This window comes from Atta cephalotes (genome assembly GCF_000143395.1).
Source record: "Atta cephalotes unplaced genomic scaffold scaffold00055, whole genome shotgun sequence".
Lineage (NCBI taxonomy): Eukaryota > Metazoa > Arthropoda > Insecta > Hymenoptera > Formicidae > Atta > Atta cephalotes.
Genome location: NW_012130119.1, coordinates 392,250 through 405,290, shown reverse-complemented (window position 1 = coordinate 405,290; position 13,041 = coordinate 392,250). Strand labels below are relative to the sequence as shown.

Here is a 13,041-nt window from a genome sequence, read left to right as displayed (position 1 = left end):
TGTGTGTGTGTGTGTGTGTGTGTAATTATTAAAAATGTAGACAAATTAATAACAGAATATAATTTTCTTTCCTGAATTTTAATGTTACTTTTTAATAAATATTATTAATATATCTTACTAATATATTTAAATATATAAGAAATATTTTGTAATTAATTATATGACTAAATAAAAAACCCGCTTCAAGAAACAATTTTAATACTAAGTATATCAATTATTGATTGTACAATAAATTTTACGTTTTAAGCTCATTTAAGACAATAATTCTTATATCAAAATTTAAAATAAAAGAAGAAAGTTATTTTTAATCAAATCTTCCTATTTCGACTACTGAGACATGATATTAATTGCAATAATCAATATATGGATAAATCGAATCGGCACACAGTCTATTAAGACCTGATATAATTATATTTACATATTCACTTATTACTAATTAGTAAGACCCAAATTTGTGTTTATAATAAACATTTCATTTAATATTTTTTAAAATAAAATTCTATTTATATGTATAATTTATATGTATAATTTTTGTAAAATACATTTAAAAAGAAACTGCAAACATATTACTATAAAACATATTAAAATATCCAAATGTATTAAATATGTATTTAAAATTTAAACAGATTTTTTTACGCTTAATGGCAAAAACAAAGAATTCAAATATAATAATTAATAGATTATAAAAATAAGATGACAAGCAAAATGTATGAAAGTTCTCAAGGTTATAATTTTATATATTTTGTAATTATAATAAAGCAACGATTTAGTTTTCCATTACGCAATAATCATCGTAAATCGCTATTTACAGAGATCAAAAATTGAACTATCGTATATACAGTTAATCAAAAGAATCAGAAGTAAATTTGTAAACAATTAGCGAAAGGAAAAGTCACATTATTATATCCGAATTACATATCTGAGAACGTAAGTAAAATATATATAAAAAAATTAATTAATATTTAGAACGGAGACATCAGAGGCAGAATTAAAGCGCGCCTAACTTCAAGCCGCAGTATCAACGGGAATATTAACGAATGTGTTTTACCGCGAAACTTCGCAGAACGTGGCGAAATAGTTAATCAAATGAAAAGTATATCTTCCCACAACCTGCGAAAGGATTGAGCGAGTAAACTCGATCGGCGTTAATTGATCCATATCGTCGAGATCGATTGCAAAGACATAGCTTTGATCGAGTGAAGATGCACACTTTTTTTACGAAAAGCATAGACCTATTTATATAAAAATAGATGTTGCACAAAAATAGATGTTCCAGTTGAAACTATTAGAAGATAACAGTAATAAATAATGCCTATTTATATCAATGTAAATTAACTTTAATCTCAGTTTAATTCACTCTTTATCTTTTCTAATAAATAAAAAAGGATAAAACATCAATTAAATCGAGATTAATAACATTTCTGACTGTAGTCAGATTTGAATCGATCCGAAGTTGGTTAATTACAACATATACTTTATTTTGATTAGATGAATTCATTTCCTGATTAATTAATCTCGGATCGATCCAAATTGCAATTAGAAACTGCAATTAGAAACGCAATAAAATTAATTTAAATTGATAAAAATAGACATCAACTATAATTTTTTTATCAATCCGTTATGTATTCCAGTTAACAACAAAAGAATTTATATATGTTTCATATAGTTATTATTTAATTTACAGATTTATATACTTATTATAGTAAAAATTACATTTACGTATATAAATTATTCAATAAAATTATTTTTTGCATTAATAAACTTTCATATTTCCTCGACGGTTTGCTAATTGGCCAATTCAATGGTTACATCAGCAGAATGTTTATATTTTGCAAATGTTCATATTTTGTAACAGTTGGAAGTTTTCTTCGCGCTGATTAGATTATACTGTTAGATCCGAAAATATAATCTAGTCGGGGTGAAAAAACTTCCAACAGTTCCAAAATAAACATTTATTGAACGCGACCAATCGATCCCAATGTGATAAAATGAGCTATACGTTTCTTTTCTATCATCTTCATATCTTAATGACACGTCGTCGTACACGGACATGTGTTCTAAAAATGTATGATCTTTATATTTAATTTTTAACATTTCTATTTTTTAAGTTTTAATATGTTTAACAAAACTTTAGTACAATGCTTCATGTTCCATGATGTTAAGTCATTTAAATTGTTTACGCATCTATCACTCTAATAAGATTTGTTCTAAAAATGTCAGATTAACAACGTTGCATCTTTGTCAATTTGCGAATGACTTAACATGTCCATTATGGACATGTGAGCTAATATTATACTTGTATCATTCTTGCTGAGGAGAACTGCAAAGAGATCGAAACGTTCAAAATAAAAGACATCAATCCAATATCTGATTATTGATTGTTCACTAAATAATTGCGCTGTTTATCATTGCTGACTCTCTTAGCCTACTATATTTATCTTTTTGTATTGTTTAAAATTCAAGAGTCCTAATATAATATAATTATTGTTTTTTTCTCTATCTAATGCATTGTTTAAGAAAGTATATTATTTAGTGCATGTGCTATTCTAAAAACGAGAGAGTAGGAAAATCTCCAAACATGATATAAATAACAATATAAAAATAAAGATATGTTTGTCAGGTGGTAGACCTCTGTCCAAAACGAAAATGGATTGAAATGAATTGAAATGGATTCAGAAATATATTAATTCACGAATGTTAAAATGAATGCTCTTCAATCCTCAATGCATTTTTATTCATTTATAGGAATTGCATGGAGCATATCAATCTAAAAATAATATTAGTTTTTTCTGTGCACACAAATACAATTGTGAATACTGTTCAAAATTTTGTTTTGAATAGAATGCAGTTTTTCAATCCAATTGCATCCAATTGAATCTAATTGAATCCAATTGAATCCAATTAAATCCAAAAAAAAGCGCTATTTATATTATAAATACGCATTCGGATAGAAAAAAATTTCAATCCATTCTCGTTTATTGCTGGGATACTATAAGGTACTTTCATTGCAAATAAAAAATGAGCAATGAAAGAATGCACGAACTATATTCGAAAAACGGACAATATGCCAGGAAAAAGATGCAATATACTTGTTTGAAATGACACTTTCAAATTTACCGCGTAACACTGATGTATGCTTGTTAACAATTTTGATTGGAGTGGGTGAATATGCGCATGACCATGTCTTTATATCACGTAAATACTGCAAAGATTAGAAATTCAAAGATTTTAAACCGAAGAAAATCGACCGTAATTAATTTATCGTGAATGGAACGTTCAGATCAATACTAATTGGGCAATTAATCAGCAGCAAACACGATCTAACTTTTAAAGGTTAAATATTTTGTATTCCGTATTCATTTATTTTTAAAAACACTGCTCTACTGAAAAAAACATGTCATGTTACATGACGAAATCATGTAATTAAAACGTAAATAACGTAACAAATCAGTACGTGGTTTTTTTTTAATAATGCAATTTGAAAAATCACATAATATTAAAAATAATTTCCATCATGTGATTTTATATTTATATAGTTGTCAAAATTTAAAGAATTGATAGAAATAGAAGAAAAAAATATATATCCTGTGAGAAAAAAGAATACTTTTTAAATTACGTAATTTAAAAAATTACATATTAATTTGGAATAATCCTTTACATGATTTACGTTTTAGTTACATTAGATATCAATAAGTATATCATACTCATTGTAAGCAGTTAGAAAAAACGAATGATTGTCATCATTTCTGTCTATTTATGATTATATAATTATTTTCATATAGATTTTATTCTGCGAGTTAATTGAGTATTGTGGGTCGTTTTAAATCAAGACTTTTAGGTCATCCCCAGACTCCCCAACGTTATCAGGAAAAATTATGAGCGTCGATCACGTGGGTTTGTTGTAGTTTGATGTAAGATAATTGATGGTGTATCTACAAGTGGTCGGATATACTATAGTTTTCGTTCAACTCGTTCGAGATCATAGCGCACTGCGGCATGTATTGAAATGGATGCCGGCAACCTCAAGAAGCATCAATTTTCCTTTCGACCGTTCAGCGACAATCGAACTGATCCAAATTGATTGAATAAGACGAGTAAGTTAGACATCATACACGAAAAACATGTCTCATCGTCTTTCGGAGTTGTTTATTTATTTTCTCCTTTGTGAATAATTTTTTTGTATGTTTGTTCTTGTCACAGCATGTGAACTTAGTATAGTGCTGTCTCAGCAAATGCTGTAACGGTGTAACACGATATTCACATATCAGAAATCTAACCACAAAGTGGTGAGTTACATGGAACATTGATAGTAGACGATTTAAGAAAAGTTCAAAAAGTTTTTAAAGCTTATCGAACTTATCAAGGCATCCATTTCCTCCCTGCAGCGATATTGAATCGTAAAACGCTTTTTCTTGATAGTATGTATGAAATAAATCAATTTTCATTGTCATGCATTTTGTAATATGAGGTTTTATATTTCTACATTCTTTAAATGGGTATAAATAAATATACATTTCATTTCAATTTATTATATCCTGTGCATCAATTCAAAGAATGCAGAAATAAAAAACAAACTTTTGGATTGAATAAATGTTGGGAATCAAATTCATTTTAATTTGTGAATTAATAGGCCTATTCTTTTTAGTTGAACTTTTGAACTTTAATTCATCTTTTTTTTTCTTTCCTCCTGAAGAGAAAAGGAAGAAAGATGAATTAATTAAAAGTTCAGCCAAAAAGAACAGGCTTAATGATGATCTATGAATCTTGAAAACAATTATTATAAATGTAAAATACTTATAAATCGAATTGTTTATATGTTTAATTCATTTCTTATCTCTATTATCTAATAGAAATGATAGCATATAAAAAAATTTATTTATATTGCATTAAGCATAATATTGCATTTAGTATGATTGTAATAAGAAAATCTTAATAGGTTTGAAACAATTTATTTATAGTTTATCAATACAATACAATATACTATTTATGCTTCTACTTTTTGAATACTTTTATATATATGAAAAAGACAAGCTTTACTTCATAATCATATGGGATATATTTCAGAATTAATTATTAATTTTGAATAGAAGAATTTCTGACAATGGATAACAATTGGGAAAGTGATAATAGAATATCATCAAGGAGATATGATCGAGGTTATGATCGAGGTTATGATCATAGGAGAGGAAATAGAAGGGAACGAGAAAGTCAATTTTATAGACGCTCTAATAGATCATTTGGGGATAATAATGACTCAAATAGACAGAATTACAATAATGATTCATATAGAAAGAGTGATGAAAAGTCAGATATTACAAATGGACTAGTTATGTACATTGATAGCAATAACATTGGAAGACTCATTGGGAGAGGTGGCAGCAAAATTAAAGCTCTACAAGAAGATAGTGGTGCTAGAATTAATGTAAATAAAATATCTAAAACAATGTAATAAAATGCATTGTAAAATTTAATCCATTATATTCAATCCTATATTTAATATATATAACTGATTTTCTTTATCTTTACATAGATCGACAAACAATATAATGAAAATGGACAGAGTGCTGTGACACTAACTGGTACAGATAATGCGCAACAACGAGCTAAGAGTTTAATAGAGGAGTTATTAACTGAAAGGGGTGGAACTGAAAGGAGTGGAACTAAAAGAAGTATAACTGAAAGAAGTAATACACACGAAAATGAATCTGTGCAAAAAACAACATCTCAGCCTGAAGAAAAGGAAGACATTGATTGGGCTAATTTTGATTGGAATAAAGCTAATGAAGAATATGTATGTTTTACATGACAATAAAAGATTAATTATAATATAAGTGAATACATAACAATTGTTTTTATAGGAGGAGTGTCAGAAGCAGAAATGGGCAGCTTTACCTCCTATTATAAAAAATTTTTACAAAGAAGATCCAGCCATTGCTAATATGCCACAGTCAGTGATAACACATTTCAGGAAAACTAATAATAACATAGAAATTAGACGTGTTTTTGAGAACGCGGGAAGTTCTGATGAAAACGTGAAAATACCAAATCCTGTGCAAACTTTTGAACAAGCTTTCCATGTAATAAAGCAATTTGAATTTATAAATTTATTTATTGTTTTAACACAAATACTGACATGTTATTTCATTTATATTGCAGGCGTTTCCAGATATCCTTAAAGAAATACGAAAACAAAATTTTGAAAAACCAAGTCCTATACAATGTCAGGCGTGGCCTATTCTACTGAGTGGTCAGGATCTCATTGGGATAGCGCAAACTGGAACAGGTTTGATTATTTTTATTAAGACTTAAGAAACGATCAGGATATGAATACATCAAATACAATAGAGAATGCTATCACGGTCAAAATTAGATATTTCGATAATATATATATTCTTTATTAAATCAATTTATTTCAAATATGATTGCGCACCGATAATCGGACTTTCAAATCAATCTGAAAACACTAATAATTCCCTAAATTAAATTAGAATTGTTCGAGACATCGAGTGGCTTGCCGCTCGGTGCGATTGAGTTGCGATCTGTAGATCCAGGTTTAATTCTACCTGCGCTTACATACGCGATTTTTCGCATTTTATAAGGAGCTGAAAATAGCTCTATCTGGTAATTAAGACCAAGCTTAGCATCTTCAACCCAATTAGCACCCAAATTCGTAACATCCCTGAAAAATATTGAAACATTGTATAGATTGTGCATCCACAATTAAAAATCAATACGATTCATTCGAATATTTATTAAAACAATTAATTGTTTCAATATAAATATTCGAATGAATTGATTTGATTTGTATATATATATATATATATATATAATAAATACTTGGTTTATAATACTTTACAAGAAATAGAAAAATATGTTTTGCATATTATGAAGAGATATACATTTCGAGAAACCTAGACTCAATTGTTTTTTTTTTGCGATTTATTATATGCGCTTGTATGTAAGAGAATAATTATGATTCCAGGAAAAACTCTTGCCTTTTTACTGCCTGCTTTGATTCATATCGATGGGCAAGTAACTCCACGTGACGAACGTTCTGGGCCAAATGTTCTTGTTATGGCTCCAACAAGAGAATTGGCATTGCAGATTGAAAAGGAAGTAGGAAAATACTCTTACCATGGCATTAAAGCGTAAGTTTATTCCGAATAATATGTACTTATATCTTTTAACTTCATAATATATTTTGATTGTAAATTATTTAAGAGTGTGCGTATACGGTGGTGGAAATCGCAAAGCACAAATAGACACTGTGACAAAAGGTGTGCAAATTGTAATTGCAACTCCCGGAAGATTAAATGATTTGGTTCAAGCAAATGTATTGGATGTGTCGGCTGTGACGTATCTTATACTTGATGAAGCAGATCGTATGTTGGATATGGGTTTCGAACCTCAAATTCGTAAGACTCTTCTAGGAGTACGACCAAATAGACAAACTGTTATGACAAGGTATATAAGTCATATTTTTAAAAAACTTACTACTTTTAAAAATGAGATTCCTTTAAGGAAAAAAGAAAAAACTTAATCATAATCCTTGTTTGTTGTTATCCTTTTAGAATATATATTTTCTTTATTTTTTCCTATTTGTAAAATTTATTAGATATATATATTACTTCTTTAAATAAGTAATTTGTATTACCTCTCTTTAGAATAATTAAAAATATATAGTTCATCTAAAAATTCATATCATTATTATATTATAATTAATAAATATTATCTAATACTTATCCTTTTCAGCGCTACATGGCCCCAAGGTGTAAGACGCTTAGCTCAGTCATACATGAAAAATCCGATTCAAGTATTTGTTGGATCACTTGACTTAACAGCTGTTCATTCTGTAACACAGAGGATTTACATGGCTGAGAATGAAGATGAGAAAATAGATATGGTTAATGATGTCACATATGTTTATACAAAATTGACTTTATTTAAATTGGCTTTATACAAATTATTTTGAAGATATTCATTATTATTAGTTCATTATTATCGTTAATGTATTGTAGATGCATCAGTTCTTCCTAGAAATGGGTCCTCAAGATAAGGTCATAGTATTTTTCGGTAAGAAATCAAAAGTGGACGATATCTCTAGTGATCTGGCTTTAACGAATATCGATTGTCAGAGTATTCACGGTGATAGAGATCAATCAGATAGAGAACAAGCATTAGAAGATCTGAAGACTGGAGCTGTTCAGATCCTTCTCGCGACCGACGTAGCTAGTCGAGGAATCGATATTGATATTACGTAAGTTTACATACTAATACATTACATTATTCAAGATATGATATATTCAAGATATATTCATATATTTTTGTCCTCATTTTAGACACGTACTGAATTATGACTTCCCACGGGATATAGAGGAATACGTTCACCGAGTCGGTCGTACTGGACGCGCAGGTCGAACAGGTGAAAGTATTACTTTTATGACAAGACAAGATTGGCACCATGCTAAAGCACTCATTGATATTCTTGAAGAGGCTAATCAGGTTAATAGATATACAAGAAATATTTTAATTCTTACCAATTTTGTGTAGCAGAGTCCACTAATTTGTATTTTTTATTTTAGGAAGTACCTGAGGAAATATATAAAATGGCTGAAAGATATGATGCATGGAAAAAGAAAAAAGAACAAGAAGATCCATACGGAAGAAGCAACAGAGGTAGACGCAGCTATCGTAGGATGTGAAATGATTAATTAATGATGCTAGGACTTAGGTTACATTGTGTTTAGTATAATCAGTAACAGATTTAACATACACATTGTGATTTTTTAGTTCATACAATTTCGAAAAGACTAATTTCATAAAACAAAACAGTATTCCTTTTCTTTATTTTTTTGTTGATTTTTTGTTGAATTAACTATACATGATCAAGATTTATTATAACTCAAATGTTTTATTGAAATATTAATACTTAAAAAATGCTTGTAAATCAGCGACATTTAAATTTACTTTTTTAGTTATTGCGAAATATAATTTTGTACTACAGAGTATTATTATTAAATGTGCTAATAATTAGCATATCTTTTGTTTCTCATATAAATTCTCTCTCTATATACCATATTTTATATTTATTTAAAAGATTGTTTATGTTTACGATATTCGAGGTTAATGAAAATATTTTTTTACTTACAATTAGTCAATTCATATTTATTTTTTATCCACACAGATTATTTTAGATATATAACACAAATAAATATATTATTCATATGTTACATAAAAAATACACAAATGAGTAGCAAGAATATATATTTTATCAAAGATGGCATCATTAAAAATGTGTTATGAGAACATAATAATTTTACTGTAACTTAACTTTTCCTAAAAATAATTCTATGTATGTATTATTCAATCAATTTTATATCTTCTGATATACCAAATTTATTATAAAAAAAAGTATTGCGTTAGATTTGAAATTATAGTAAAATACAGTAACTTTAAATAAAAAAAAAACAAATTCATTCAAATTGATTCATAAAATTCAAGAAACCTCTGTTTCATTCGTATCAACATCTAAGTAAAGGTTTCACAAAAATACATAACTATCAAGATAAAATATGATAAAATAAGATGTATAATGTATTAAGTAGCTATTTCGCTAACAAAAGACGCAACCATTTAGAAAGAACGAACTTTGTTAGAATTTAAGTAGATTCAGTTGTAAACTTTGAAGTTTTTCGTTCTCGTGTATTTCTCAGCGAAGATTTTACCACTCGGAGTCGGTATTGAGAATGCTATGTCGTCCAACGACATCACGTAACCATAGAAGAATTTGGCTCTGAAACATAAACGAGAGATATTTTGAACAAGACAAGACTTCTTCGAAGAAAGTATGTATGTCTTCGACATATATGTCTTAATGCAATTTACCTCAAAGTATCGACGAGTTTAGTGGCTATACCCCGTTTGCGATGACTCATCGCAGTCCAGACGACGTTTATACCACATTTCGTAGGTGTACTCTCTGCGGTGCAACAATTAAGTTCAATTAGTTCAGGAATCATACGAAACGCCGTTTTGATGTGTTCTGCTACCAATACTCCGAGAACGTTTTTCTCGCGTATATACAAGAAAATCTGCAAAAAATGCATTTTTATCAAATTGTTTCTATATTAAATTCGATGGTATGCAGAAAAATAATGTGGAAAAATTTTATAAAACATAAATGTTTGTACGGTAAAAATAATGAGAATAAGATAGCATATACTTGCATTTTTGTTCTGATAATCCGAAATATTCATGTCTGCCAGTCCTAAATCTCTATCTACAACGATCAAAATTTCCAACACTTTCTTCCAATGTTGCTTGGGGTCATGTGGCTCGATCAAGATTATTCTGCTGGAGGTAAAAGGATCTTCCAATATAACACGTTCGTTCTTCCAACCCTGAAATGTATGTAACAAAAATATTTAAATATAGTATCTATAGTGAAATATAGTATTCACTTTACAGGCACAAATGTAACGTACATGGAATTTTAAAGTTCGTACACTATTGTGATAATTCAAGTGAGCGTTTTCATCCTCAGCATCGCCCACTTGGTATACAACATTACATTCTGGACACTGAGTGGCGCCGAAACGTTTTTGACCAGCATCTAGCTGATACTGATCTTCTGCACCACCACCTTTCGCGGATATCTGCCATTGCATATTTCTTTTTGTTGTTTTTGTAGTCTTGACATTACTTGTCTCTCTAAAACAGAAATTAAAATGTATCTTGTTAAAACAGATTTAAAGAATTTTTGAAATTATTTTTGCACAACTTAAAATATTTTTTCAAAAAGACAATCGTGTACTAAAAAAATATAAATTATATAAATGATTGAGATTAAAATATTAAGAAATTAATATATGATAACAGAATAATATATAAAATTAATATGATAGAAGAGCAAAAAGATATAATTTTGTGCAAGTCAAAATCTTAAATGTAAAACTCGAGATTTATAATTCACGAACGTACTCAAAAATATTATCAGGTACAGAATATCCTTTGGTAAATAATGGAAAATATCTTTTTTCGGAATCCTCTTCGATTTCTTTTTCGGTTCCCTTTTCATTATTATTATTATTATTATTATTATGACTATTATTAGCGTTCTCAAGTGAAAGATTTCCAAAGTTATTCAAAGGAGCAGCGTCTGTAATGTTCATCGTCGAAGTCATGTTGCTAAGCTCGGTAGCTGGAGACATAATTGTGTCTTTCGACAACATCGTCGTCGATTGTAATGGAGAAAACGCGTTCGCTATATGGGTCAATGATGTCATCGTATCATACTCATCGTTCGCCCAATCATCCTCTAGAATTCTCAGGAGATCATTAACTTTTTCTTGATGCAATGTAGCTTCAACTTCCGGTTCGTCAACGGTTAGATCGGTGGCATCCAGAGAGACGTTCACGGTTTTCAGTTTTTGCTTATGTGCATTCGTGAATGAAACGCGTTTCTGATTCTCTTTCAATTCAATTTTACCATCCGCGACCTTCAACTTAATCTTATCATTCATCGTTACCGTAGCTGCCTGATTTGATCTGATCGTCCTGTTGGTTTTAAAAAATCGCTTACTCTCATCGATCGTTGGCGGGGCCCTTTCCGCAATCATGTTTACCTCCATTGATTGAGTTTCTTCCATAGATTGACTCTTGTTTGAAGCTGTGAGACTCTGCACAATATGCTGTCCCTCATTCTTCAATGTCTCTGTATTCACCTTAGGCTTTGGCTTTTTGATCCCATGGCTCACACCAATGTTTATCTTACCAAATTTCCGCTTCTTTGTCAATGAACGTCTACTGCTGTTTTGTGAAGGTAAACTTCGTCTCCTTTTAATGTCGCTGCTCTTGTAATTGCTGAAAGGCCGCTCGGACTTCACGTTGCCACTGTAAAATGTTTTCGTACTTAATGAGAAATCCTTTAGGCTACTATATTCGTGTTTCCTCTCCTGAAACAATGATGCTCTCGCTCTAGGCACGAAGTCGTCGTCTCCCTTAAACAGTTTCGTTGGTTTCGCCCCCGACTGCTCGCGCGCACGCCTCTTTAATGTGTTCTCTTTTTGTTCAGGCGAGAAACCCATGCTCATTTCAATCGTGCTGAAAGACTTTCGTCTGTGTAGCTTTGGCAACGGAACTGTTTTGCTTACAGAACTCAACGGTGTTGTTTGCTTGTTCTCGGGAGTTCTGCCTTTTCGAGGTGTTTCTGTGATACTTTGATTCTGTATCTCTGTTGCAAAGCTTCGTTGGGGTGTCTCTGGTACTATTCCGTTCAACTGTTCCATGTTTGTCTTCGAGCGTTGTGGTGTCAACTGATCCATCAGTTCCTTTGGACTGGATGGCAACGATCTCTGAAAACGGTTAGCAGAGAACATTTTACATCTTGGTGAATTTCTAGCCTCTCTGGTGACCTTTTTGAGTGATCTAAAGGGTGACATGCGTTCCTCCATGTTGAATCTTAAACGATCCCAGGACAGAGACGTATTGAAGACGATTGACTTTTCAGGTGTCGCGAGTGGAGACACAAATTCTCTGCCAGAGGAACTCTGATCGCTGATACTTGGACTTCGATCAGTGAGAGCCAAAGGTGACATGGGTCCCAAATCTGATTCATCTTCCGAGAACTTGTCATCTCTGATGTGCTCTGAATCTTTAGAAATGCTCTTTTTAGCAGACTTATCACTGAACGGTGCAAAGAGACATTTCTGTGCTCGCCGCGGAGTACAAGGTAACTTTCCTGGACTACTATCCATTGTCTAATAACTCTCTAAAGTTTCAATCTGAAATAAATATTTTAAGAATAGAATAACATTAAGATTTCTCAAGTAAATCTAAATTAAATTGACTCTGATAGCAAAAAGATTAAAATTACAATTATTGGTAAGCTGAAAATATATAGATGGAAATATATAGGTGGAAAAATTAAAAAGAATTCTTTAAAATTTTATGACATGTATTTATTAAATTTCTAGGCATAAGATGAATAAACATTGATAAATTCAGTCATTTGCATTACATTGAATTAGTACATTTAATCCT

General features: G+C 30.3%; 2 protein-coding genes across 2 annotated transcripts; one reads left to right on the top strand and one right to left on the bottom strand.

Annotated features, from left to right (window-relative positions):
- The first annotated feature begins 5,101 nt into the window (after nucleotides 1–5,101).
- On the top strand, nucleotides 5,102–8,702 carry LOC105623274 (probable ATP-dependent RNA helicase DDX43). The gene is made up of 10 exons (XM_012204673.1): nucleotides 5,102–5,422; nucleotides 5,531–5,791; nucleotides 5,859–6,077; nucleotides 6,157–6,283; nucleotides 6,983–7,148; nucleotides 7,222–7,464; nucleotides 7,753–7,903; nucleotides 8,019–8,257; nucleotides 8,340–8,502; nucleotides 8,583–8,702. Exons 1-10 carry the CDS (start codon nucleotides 5,102–5,104, stop codon nucleotides 8,700–8,702), a joined length of 2,010 nt encoding a protein of 669 aa, XP_012060063.1.
- A 448-nt stretch (nucleotides 8,703–9,150) lies between these two features.
- Nucleotides 9,151–12,764, bottom strand: LOC105623273 (N-acetyltransferase ESCO1). The gene is made up of 5 exons (XM_012204672.1): nucleotides 10,981–12,764; nucleotides 10,485–10,710; nucleotides 10,227–10,400; nucleotides 9,886–10,091; nucleotides 9,151–9,793 (listed from the first exon to the last, which is right to left on the bottom strand). The coding sequence occupies exons 1-5, from the start codon at nucleotides 12,753–12,755 to the stop codon at nucleotides 9,670–9,672; spliced, it is 2,505 nt and encodes an 834-aa protein (XP_012060062.1). The 5' UTR covers nucleotides 12,756–12,764; the 3' UTR covers nucleotides 9,151–9,669.
- Nucleotides 12,765–13,041: the final 277 nt, after the last annotated feature.